Raw genomic sequence first — 12867 nt, forward strand, 5'->3', positions numbered from 1 at the left:
TCACTAATCCTTTTTATAGAGTTGTCAGATTCAATTTCCAAAGGTTTTAATTACACTATAGAGTTGAGTTCTGAGAGAGTTGTGATTCACAGTGTTAAGTATAGCAACTATGACACTTGAATGAAGACAAGCATAGTAGAGGTATCAAACTCTATTATAAGCTTACCTGCATATTATAAGGGACTTGGTTGGCTTTTTTATAATTTTATAAACAAGTTCCATGTCGTGGAAATGTGAAAAAAATAGTGATATTACCACCATTTGGCTCTTGTCATATATGGTTTTATACTTTTTCAAAAAATTCTCTAAGAGTTCACAATGCTAAGATTCACTAGGACTTTACAAAGTTTCATTGTTTAGTGAAAGACTCACCAAGATCTTACAAGATTTTATAATTGAGTAAAATATTCACCATGCCTGGTGAGAGATTCGCCAAAAAATTATATATACATATTATATTATTGATAAAATCACCTTCCATTTTTCCTATATACCATGAAGATTCGCCCATTTATTATACATATAAATTTAGGGGGGGTTCTTAAAATTTTCCCTGATTCTTACAAAGATACAAGCAATATTTGTACCATAATGAAACATTTTTCCAGCTAAATGTATCAAATGTACTAGGATATTGCTGCAACTTTTGAATGAGTGTCCACACTTCTTCATAATTCTTCCATTCATAACTTGCTTCGGTTATTCAATCTAGTTGGATAATAGACATGGCAGACAATAAATGATTCCACATCCTCATCCTTTCTTGAAAGTGCATATGCAACAACATTTTTATCCACTTTTTTGTAAATGATTTCAAAATCATAACCCAACATCTTTGTGACCCATTTTTGCTTCTCTTTTGAAGATAATATTTGTTCCAAAAAGTATTTAAGACTATCATGATATGTTTTTACCTTGAAGTGTCTTCCCATTAGGTAAGGCCCCATTGCTTTAGTGCATGTATTATTGCCAACATTTCCTTCTCATAAATAGGTTTGTGTAAATACTTTTCTTTGATTAGACGACTTTCAAAAGAAATGGGTATTCCTTCTTGCATTAAAACAACACCAATTCCATTTCCTGAGGCTTCACATTCCACAATAAAGGTTTTTTTGAAGTCCAACGTAGCTAAGATCGGTGCTTGGTACATTGCCTCTTGAAGATGTTCAAAGGCCTTAGTTGCTTCTGGAGTCTAAGAAAATGCATCTTTCTTCAGTAATGTTGTTAGAGGTGTTGTTATTCTCCCATAATTCTTAACACACTTGTGATAATACCCTATCAACCCGAGAAATCCTCAAAGATTGTTTATGGCTGTGGGGATTTTCCATTCATTAATGGATTTAATTTTGTTAGGGTCTACCTTAACACCATAATGAGATACAATATGTCCCACATATTCCACCTCCTGTACTCCAAAGAAACATTTGGAGGTTTTTGCATATAATTGGTTCTCCTCCAATAGTTTGAGCACCCTGTCAACGTGTTGGGAATGATCCTTCCAAGACTTGTTGTAGATTAGTATATCATCAAAAAATAATGACACAAATTTTCTAAGGAAGAGTTTGAAAATGGAGTTCATCAAACCTTAAATGTGGAAGGTGCATTGGTAAGGCCAAAAGGCATGACCAAAAATTTATAATGACTCTCATGATTTATAAATGTTGTTTTAGGAATGTCTTTAGTCTTCATTCTAATTTGATGATATCCCAAACAAAGATCCAACTTGGTGAAGTAAATTTCTCCATGTAATTCATCAAACAATTCATCAATGACATGAATGGGAAATTTATCTTTAATAGTGAGCTTGTTGAGCTCCCTATATTTTGGACACATGCACCATGATACATCCTTCTTGTGCACCAATACAACTAGAGCAAAAAAATAAATTTAATTAGGTTGAATTATACTAGCCTCTAGCATTTCTGTAACCATACGTTCAATTTAACTCTTTTGGGCATAGGGATATTTTTAAGCCCCGATGTTTGGAGGAACACTTCCTGGAATCAAATGAATAGCATGATCATGATCACGAATGGGTGGGACGTCATTGGGAGTCTCAAATACCTTGGAATGATTGTCCAAGCCATTTTGGAGATATGGATAAATAGATGATTTCAACGTTTGAACCTCTAGTGAGCATAATTATGCAATTATGCCTCATTTTTATTTCATTAGAGGCTTTGTCATACTATTAGAGATTATTATCTTTCTGATTTTCCTCGTGATACACCTTAATTCAACTTCCTTTCCTTCCCAAAAAAAATTCAAGAAAATTTCTTGAAAATTAAAAGCTATTGTACCCAAGCAATGTAACCATTGGACTCCTAGTACAACATTAGCACCACCCATTAGAATGGAAAGCATTGGACTATTCAATACATATTGGCACATGGATAGCTTGATATTATGGCACTTTCCAGAGTAATTTATATTTCCTCCATTTGAAACCATTACTTGACACTCTGGTGCTAGATATAGGAAGAATTTCAATTCCTCGGCTATCGTACAATGAATAAAATTATGGGTACTACCTGAATCAATCAACACTATTACCTTTTTCTTCTTGATATGTCCTTTGATCTTGAGTGTTTGAGGAGTGGTAATTCCTACCAATGCATTACAAGATATGGTCAGATTCATTTCTTCTTTCTCTGGGGTTTCTTCCTGGTGTATATCCTCCTCTTTTGATGTTTCTTGTTCCTTTTCTCCCCCCTCTTCACAATCTATGTAGAATAATTTCTTCTCAACACTCTTATGACCTTTAGTGTATTTTTTAACACAAATGTAACAAATCCCTTTTTCTCTTTTTTCCTCCAATCGTTTTGGCATCAACCTTGTAGGTTGTGGAAGACTAAGAGAAACAATGCATCCATATTTATAGTTGTGAGTGGTAGACTTCCTCATTGCCGTAATTTTTCTTTCAACTTTTCTTTCCACCCTAAATTCATTCTCCAACGAATCAAGCTCCCAAAGGTGAACCTCATGTTGGATCTTATACTTCAAAGTACCGATGAAGAAATAAATCCTATGCTCCTCTGGAATATCAATTACCTTGATATTCAACTTTTGGAAGCCCTCAATGTGCGCCACCATTGAACCCTTTTGTTTGAGATTTATCAATTGGCTAAAAAACATGTTACTCTTGGTATCCTCATAATGTGCTATCATTTCCTCCATAAAAATTGACCAAGTGAAAAGTGGTTTATGAGAACAAAGCCATTGATACCATGCAAATCGATTGGGTTCTAAATATAAAGTTGTAATGTGTACCTTTTTAAGTGTGTTTCACATCATGGAGATCAAAATAATGCTCCATCTGTAGTATCTATGTTACCGGATCATTGCCATCAAACTTCCTCATATCGATTTTTGGAATGTGGTGGTTCTTAAAACCAGAATTTGAGTCTCTAAAATCACAATTCATATTCCTTTTGTCGTCATCATGATTTTCTTGGATTACCTTGTCGCCACTTGGAAGCCTTTCTTCTAGAAACTTTGCCAAACCTTCCTTCAACCCTTCTATCTTTACATTCATCGTTGCTTCCATGTTTTCTTTTAAACCATCATTCAAAACTCCCATGTCCCTTTTTATACCATCTATCTTAACATTCTTCATGGATTCCAATTCATTTTTTGTCACTTTTTTTGAGAGCGAAATATATTGCAATTGGTTTTGTAAATTTGATATATCATGTTGCATTTCTTCCTCTTCTTCATGTGTCATAGAAGAGCTTTCTAGTTGCTTACTAGGTGTGTCCATTTTTTTCGAGGCATTTTGGAATCAAATAATGATATCTATGCTTCACTATGCCCCTTGAATCACTTCAAATTGATTTTTCAAACAAACATTATGCAAATTAAAAAAATATACACACCTATTTTTATTATTTTTTGGAGCTAGATATTGGAATTGTTGTATATTTATAATTTTAGCTCTCCAAGATTTAAAATTAATTCCTGGGTAGTCCTATGAGTCTTCTTTCCAATTCCACAAGTGAGACCAAATTTGGATTCTTCAAGGTAAAGTTATGCCCAATCTCCCACGATGACCTGACTATGGACTGGTTCAATAGAGTGATTTTGTATGAAGTTACACGTGTCACTATTTCAACATTAGGCCCTAAAATGATATAAAAGAAACTAGAGTCTATGCAGATTCATTCACCTTTTACAAAATTCAAATCTGATGCTTGACGAGAAAGTTATGATGATTTTCCCTAGGTCTTTTGAGATTGAATTATGGAGCCTGCAAAAACCCTAACTTCTTTGGACCATATCTCTAAAAATATAGTGAACCAAGATCTGAAAGTTTTACAAGTAAGTCATTAGAATTTTGGCTCCACATGCTAAAAATTTCATCATCTAAAGCTTCATATAAAAAATATTATAGAGAAAATGCCAATATGGCTTGTTTGCAACAACGAAACCTTAGAATCCAAAGCTTTGAAACCAAATCTTATGTAACCAAATCACAAAAGAGATAGATAAACAACTTCAAAATTATCCTATTCGAGGGGGAAACCTCATTTACATCACATAAATGAACAATTATCGAATGATACAAATGAGAAGACCTCCTTTCTATATATAACAGGCTAAGGAGTCATAATATAATTAGAGTCTACATAACAATAATACTATAAGGGAACAACAATAACAGTAAGGGGGCTACAATAACAATAATAATAAGGGGCTACATTAGTATTATAGGGACATAAAAAATGATATTATTCCCTTAACTATTGTTTGGAAAACAACTTATGGAAACTTTGTTTTAACATTTGGAGTATATTTCCTTGTTATATTACTTCCAAAGTATAGAAGAATGTTACAAAATGTTGTTTCAAGGTGCTATTACAAAATGTTTTTTTATGGAAAGTAACATGACCAATACCTTTCTATGTGTTGAAATATTTGAAGTGTAGATGCATGTGAAAGTGAAATGCCTCTTGATTGTATTTGACAAATGTTTGCGTAATAGTATTTTGGTAAAAGGTATGCTTTTTAAAAAAATTATTGTGACTAACATTGCTGATGTCATTAAGTAGGGGGGGATTAATGGCAACATAATAACCTATGAATGGTAAAATGTCACAATATGAATTGCAACCAAAAGTTAGAAAGTATAATGTTATGGTATGCAAGATATGTTAATGTTTTTTTTTGTCTAGTTGCATGATTGTTATTATGTGGAAATTTGGAATGTATACCACTTGTATGGCATGTGATGATTTCTTGTCAAGTTAATTTTACAAATTGTGGGACCCATTTTGAGGTTCAAGTATGGATGCATGATTCACATAAATTTTCCTTTGCTTTGTCGATAATATGGAAATGGTCAATTATGTAAATTACAGTGGATTTTTAGACATTGACTATTTTTATACATGGACTATTTTTGGACTGGATGGCTATGGAATCCATGTTTAAACTTTTGTGATGATGTAATCAATTTAATTGTTGTGATGTAATCAATTAATTATTATTAATAAAAATAAAAATGTTGGAAAAATACTCAAGAAAGAGAACTAGAGTTAGAAGATTTATTGCCAATTTGGAAACGATTGTTGGTGATTAAGTCTAAGATGAATCGTCCCTAAAAATATCCTAAAAATCCGTAGGAGAAAATAATTGGAAATAAATGGATTTAATATGATGGGAGAGAAATATCATATTAAATAACTTATTTGGAGAAATATATTATGTCTCGATGAAATAAAGAAAGAACCTTTTTCGAAAAAAAAATAAAAAAATAAAAGGCCTAGGAAAAAGGGTTGTAGACCCAAAAGTGGGACGCTACTAAAATCACATGGGAAGGAAAATTATAAAAGAAACCACTAAGGAATCAATGAGGTTGTTGATTCTAGTGGCAATTAAATCTCAACTCGGGGGGGAACTTGTAGAGGCAGTTCGTGGTCAAGAGGAACATGCTCATTTCTTCAGTATTTTTCCTGATGTGGTTCTCATAGTATAAAAAATTAGTTAATAAGCTAAATGGCATCTTAAAGATGAATTTTTTGTATATTTTTGTAAGAATTTTATGTATGTCTTAAGAAGAAAGGAGCCTAGTGCTCAAAAAGAAATTACTGGAAATGTAACTTGCTCTATTGTGTTACCAATCTTGTGAATGCCTTTAACAATGGCTAAGAAAATATGCACTTGATGCAATTATTAATCATTTTGATGATTAGAGAGCTAGATGCTCTCTGAGTACTTGTAAAAAGTATTGTGTAGATGTCTTTAGTGGGGGCTAAGACAGTGTGCACTTGGTGCAATGATTTATCAATTTTATGATTAGAGAGTTAGGTGCTCTCTAAGTACTTATAGAAGTACTATGATTAAAATATCATTTGACATTGCATAAGTGATTGATAGTTAAAAGTATTTCATTTGATTGAAAATGTTGTGATTAATGTGATTGAATTTGTTGATTAAACATTACAGGGTGCTTGCCATGGAGGTTGTGGAACCACCTATAGTTAATTTTTTTTCATAAAGTGACCATGAATTCCAAGAGTAATTGGTAAGTAATGGTAAGTTGGTATAGATATTTTGTTTTCATCTCAAAAAAATGAATAATGGCTAAGTGAAGGAAAGTAGAAATTACTTATTTTTGTAGTTGTAAATGATTATGATTATTGATAAACATTATTGATTTTACTTATTGAACATAAAAATACTTCATTATAAAGAGAAAGGATTCCCTCATATTATAAGTAAAAGTTAAAGATTCCAACGAGAGAAGAACATTGAGGACAATGTAATATCCATGGTGTAAGATACTGTAAAAACTCTCGTAAAATGAGTGTTGTGGAATAATTAAATATTATTATTTCTTATATTCATATTACAAGAATATTCTTATAATTCTTAATTAGAAGAATATTACAAGAATTAATTCTCAATTCTTATATTGAGAATAATTTATATTCTTATATGTAAATATATTTTATTTTTCAAGTTGGTATATTTTATGAGTTTTAGAACTAATGAGTCATAGTTTTAGAAAAACTATGGATATGTGACATTTTTACATAAAGAAAAATCAAATATACTTTGGAAAAGCATGAGAGGTTTATGGATGATTTATTGAGTGATTTTAGAATTTAGAAAAAACATGATTTATGTAGTGACTTATGAATGATCTATGGAGTGATTTTGTGATTTGGGAAAGATCTGATTTATGGAGTAATTTATGAAATGCTTTTAGGATTTACAAAATCTATTGAATTTCTTAATTATATTTATTGTAAGCGTATGGACAATGAGAACTAATGGAAAAATGCATATAGAATCAGGGCAAGAGAGAGGAATGAGTGTTTTTGAATAATTATATGTACAAAATTTGATGAATAAAATTTGGTCCAATAGAGAAATCAGCGTAGGATTGTTTCATCTCTTACTTGGCCACTGTTGGCTTTAATAGTGTGGCTGAAAGTCGATTCGACATAAGATATTGCGTCAGGAGTCTCGTTGTGATGAGGAATTCCAAGCATTAAAAGATAAGTTATCTGTGGATTAATTTCTTATTAGAATTTGCATATGCATGAGACAAGTCTCTATTATATTAGATTTCTTGTAGAAAATAAATTGCATATGCATGAGATTAATATATATTATGTTATATTTCTTTTAGAAAATAAGTAAATGTTTGCATGCAGGAAAATGACTACTATGCAATGAAGTACATGGTTGTGTGTAAGAATAATAGTTACCATGAAAATAAGTATATGTTTGCATGAAAAAATAGTTATACCACATTTAGAAGTTTGATTTCTTGAAAATAATGCATGAATTATTGAAAAACAAAGATAATTTAATGAGACTAATCTTGGAAAAGATTTCCATGAGTTATTGAAAAGTATGGTCTTAATATTCCTTCGTATCTCAAAAACCATGATATATGTGTGAATCCTGATAGAGGTATTTGTAAATGAGCATGTTCTCGACAAAAACCTCTTTCTGATTTGAAAAATTCATTTTCAACTTCTTGAAAACTACACCAAAAGTTGATGGTTAAAACAAGAAATTATTTAATATTTAAATTTGGAAAAATGGACTGCAAAGATTCATTCTAATATTCCAAACCATGACACCCATGTAAAACATGAGAGATGTTTTTTCTAAATCAACTAGTTCCGAAAAAAGACCTCTTTTGGTTTTCAAAAATTCATTTCCAGTTGTTCGAAAACTGTGCCCAAAGCTGATTACTAAAACCCAAAAAATAGAGTAAAACAAAGTGTTCCCATCTGATTTGTCAACACGATAAGAATAGTTGTTTATGTACATCTAGAGATAGGTAATGTGCTATTGTTCTTAGAAAATAATGTGTTGTTTTGTGCTCAGTTAACTATATTGATCTTGCATGAAAAGAATAAGCCATTATCAAAGATTTCGTGGAAAGAGTGATATCTATATTTGCATGTAGAGGAGAATATAATTATTTTGTTAGAATTTTTAAAATGAAATATGTAAATGCATGCAATAAATATGTTAGATTTCCTTTGGATAAGTACATGTATCTACCCACAAGAAAGAATAATTATCCTGTTATCTTTACTTCGAATATAGCATGTATTTTCATTTACAATAGGTATTGCTAATAACTCTCATTTGGAAAGATGTAGCTGGAAATAACATGCATTTTCATTCATAGAAACCTTGTCCACAATGTTAGCTTTCTTTTACTTATTTGCATGCACCAAAATCAATAGCTATGGGGGCTAGTGATAAATTTTATGTAATTACATACATAACGATCATAAATATTGAGCTAGAAAAATATATATTTGCATTAACACTAACAATATCCATTATGTTGCCAATAATGATTTTGATCAGTGATTGAGAGCTCTACATCTAGGGTTTATGCAAACCACTGCAACGACGCAGAGCGCATCTCCTCAGCTGCACCATAGTAGTCGCCTAATCGAGCACGTCAATAAGCCGCTGGATTAGCAAGAGCGGAAATGGGAAACCCCCAGGGGGGGGCCTCAAAGCCCTCCCCCACCTCTGATCGAGAGCCTTCAATGCAAACCTGGTCTTCACCTTCAGGGTCGGAGCATGAGGAAGCGGATAATAGAGAACCCGCTCTGCAAGATAAGACAAATGCGCTCCCCAGTCAGTCAGAAAGATGTAACGAGATACCAGAAAGGAAAACATAGCATGCAAAAGCACCTAAGGTCACCTCGAAGACATGAAAACCCATAGCAGTTGAAAGGCCCAAGATAGAACTACCCAGTCATAGGATCAATGGGAGAATCTAGTATATGAAGGACCATGCACTCATTGGAAAATTTATTAGATTTTGGCCAACAGAAAAAGCATTGCATGGATGGATCTCGGCCAAATGGAAACCCAAGGGTCATATCACTCTGCAGCTGGGACCAAAAGGGTTTTTCACGGTGACTTTTCTCTGCATTGAAGACAGGAATCGAATAATGGATGAAGGGCCATACTTTTTCAACTCTGCAGGTTTGTATCTAAGGGAGTGGGTAGAAAGATTAATCCCGGACAAGGAGGACCTCAGTTGGGCACCAGTATGGATTAGGATGTACTCGCTGCCAGAGGAATATTGGGATGAAGATTCGCTCAAAGATATTGGAAACGGGCTGGGGGAATATAAAAAATCGGCAGAAGAAACAAATATGTGCACATATACATCCTATGCCTGCATATGTGTCTTCATGCGCCTGGATAAGGCCTTGCCGGACTCGGTAAGTCTCTTCCATGATGATTATGAAAGGATTCAACCCTTGGATTATGAACAAGTACCCTTTCGCTGTCGCAAATTCCATGCTCATGGGCATCTCTTTCAGGACTGCCCGTTGAATGCGAAGCCTCAATCCCCTGATCCCTATGACATGTAGACCCAAGATGGCTTCACCAAAGTAACAAATCACAAAATAATGCACAAAAATCCCTCAAATGGGAAAAAAACCCCTGCCGGAAGCCGCATCCTTTCCTTCCACCAGCAACAGCTTCGAGATTCTCGCTAATACCTCTAAAGATGAGCCCCTGAATTCGAAGCCTAGATCCCCGCCCATCTCCGCTCCCACCAACCCTCCACCCTCTGGATCCTCTCCCACTCCTCGCCATCCCGAAGTTGACCATGGGTCACCTAGGGAGAATAGGAAGATCTCAGACGGGAAAGCAAAGGACATGGATGTGGATGCCATCCCCAACCAAACCATGAGCATAGCCATAGCCTCAAAAGACATGAACCATCCACAACTGATGGACGAGGAATTGGAAAGCTTCGACTTGGGAGGACTTGACATTCTGGAGCTCGAATCAGCATGCAAAAGGAAGGATTACGACAAGATTCCAGAGCATCAGCTTAGCACATTGGAAGTCATCATAGCTAGGGCGTATCAACAACAACAGTTAGGCATTCAACCGGGTAGTCATTGGGATGGCGGTCTAATCACAAAAGACTCCAAGAAGAGAGGGAGAAGAACTGATCTCCAACGAACAATTGCAATAGGGAAAATCCTAGTTGACTCAGGCAAGTATGCGAAGCTGACTAAGTACTACAAGCCCACCGCTAGTAGTGAATCATGAAGCTTACTTCATGGAATTTAAGGGGGCTCAATAGCCCAGGGAAACTAAGAATGATAAAGAACATGATAAAGCAGGAGAAGCCACAGATTTGCTTCCTTCAAGAAACAAAGTGTAACAGTAACACTCTGGGAAACATACTTTCCAGAGCTTGGCCAGGCAGTTGTTCAGTAGCAGTGGATGCCTCAGGGGCCTCAGGTGGGCTGGCTATTGCCTGGAACTTGCAAGCGATAATGCTCTCAGATTTTCATGCATCCCACCACATTATTCAGGGCACCTTTCATATAATAGGCATAAACGTCCATGGCCATCTTACCAACATCTATTTCCCACAGGAGGCAGGTAATAAAATAGCTTTACTAAATACGATAGAAGCATTGAATCTCCATAGATTCCATCCCCTTTGGATCATTGGAGGAGACTTTAACATGATCACTAAATTAGAGGAAAAGCAAGGGGGCCGAGCCAGGATGGAGCAGGAAAATGAACACTTCAAAGAGTTCATCCAAAACAATGCTTTAATCGATCTACAGTTCTACAATGGTACGCATACATGGAGTAATCGCCAGACTGGAAGGCAACAAATCGCATCCAAACTGGATCGATTCCTCATGTCTGATAATGCGGTCCATTTAGGAGGAGATATAGCGGCAGCAATTCTCCCTTACACAGGTTCTGACCACTGGCCCTTTTCCTTTCAGTGGCAAAGACAGGGCAATGCCAATAGGAGACCATTTCGCTTTGAAGCGTTCTGGCTCACTCATCCCGCATTCAAAGAATTCATCAGAAATACATGGAATAACTTCCAACAACCAGAGGGATCCAAAATGTTCCAGTTTCAATAGAAACTCAAATATCTCAAATCCCGCATCAAGCTCTGGAATCAAGAAACCTTTGGAAACATTTTTCAGGCGCAATAGGACTTAAACAGGGAAATGAAAGAGCTCCAACAACAAATAATCACAGGGGGACACAATGAAGAAACTTTGGAACAAGAGAAACGCATTCACAATCAATTGGAGGAGAGGAGAAAGCAGGAGGAAATATTATGGAAGTAGAAATCTAGGATAAGATGGCTGAAGGAAGGAGAGAGAAACACTAAGTTCTTCTACAGAACCACTATACAGCGGAGAATGCACAACAATATTCCTTTCATTCAGAAGCAGGATGGGGAAAGAGTAGAAGAGCATGATGAGATCGAGCAGGAATTCATAAGGCACTTTCGGCAAGTTCATCAAGAGCCCCAAACAGATAGATGGCCAGCTATTGAAAAAATCACCCGAAATGTGCCAAAAATCATCACTGAAGAACACAATAAGCTCCTTCTGTGCCCTATTCTACCTCAGGAGGTGGACACTACAATGCATCAGCTCAAGGAAGGAAAAGCCCCTGGCCCGGATGGCTTTACAACCACATTCTTCCATACCTTTTGGGAGCTGATAAAAGATGAAGTCTGGCAGGTGGTGGAGGAATCGCGCACTCTTCACTGGCTTTTGCCCTCTCTCAATTCTACATTCATTGCGCTCATTCCAAAGGAAGAAAGCAACAACACTCCGGATAAATTTCGTCCAATCGCTCTATGTAATGTAATCTACAAGGTGATATCAAAGGTCATAGCCAACAGATTAAAGCCGCTGCTGCCCCTGCTCATTTTGCCTGAACAATCCGGCTATCTGGAAGGGAGACAGATCTTGGACGACATTATCCTCACGCAAGAAATCATTCATTCTCTCAAGCACACCAAAAAAATAGGTATGATTCTCAATATTGACCTGTCAAAAGCTTTTGATAAGCTAAGTTGGGTATACATACAAAAAATGTTAATAGCTTTTGGTTTTTCTCCAATGTGGGTTCGATGGATTCTGAGTCTCATATCTTCAACTTTCTTCTCCATCCTTGTAAATGGCATACCATCCCGTCCCTTTAGTCCCTCAAGAGGCATTCGGCAAGGTGACCCTCTCTCGCCATTCCTTTTTGTTCTCATGGCGGAAGGTTTGGGCCGCCACATCAAACAAGCTCTCCTCTCCCAGCAAATCAAAGGTCTATCAATTCACAACTCCCCTGCTATAACCCATCAGTAGTTTGTCGATGACAACATGCTTTTCGAGTATCCATCTGTTCAAGAAGCTTCGATGTACAAATCCTTACTGAACGACTTCACCGAGGCTTCGGGAACTAGCATTAATAAGACCAAATCTCAAATTTTTTTCTTCCACACTCCTCCTGTTATTCAGCGTGCCATAGCTCGTATTCTGGGTTTCTCCATAGACTCTCTCCCTTCTAAATATCTTGGAGCCCCCCTTATTG

The 12867-nt window shown here is 35.6% G+C and overlaps 1 protein-coding gene across 1 annotated transcript; it reads left to right on the forward strand.

The window, feature by feature from the left end:
• Window positions 1–9440: 9440 nt before the first annotated feature.
• On the forward strand, window positions 9441–9869 carry LOC149192351 (uncharacterized). Its single transcript, XM_089406911.1, has one exon. It carries the CDS (start codon window positions 9441–9443, stop codon window positions 9867–9869), a length of 429 nt encoding a protein of 142 aa, XP_089263037.1.
• The last annotated feature ends 2998 nt before the right edge of the window (window positions 9870–12867 follow it).

Source organism: Pinus tabuliformis, chromosome 2_2 (genome assembly GCF_031772625.1).
Source record: "Pinus tabuliformis cultivar Carrire ecotype Pingquan chromosome 2_2, CPIR1, whole genome shotgun sequence".
Classification (NCBI taxonomy): Eukaryota; Viridiplantae; Streptophyta; class Pinopsida; order Pinales; family Pinaceae; genus Pinus; species Pinus tabuliformis.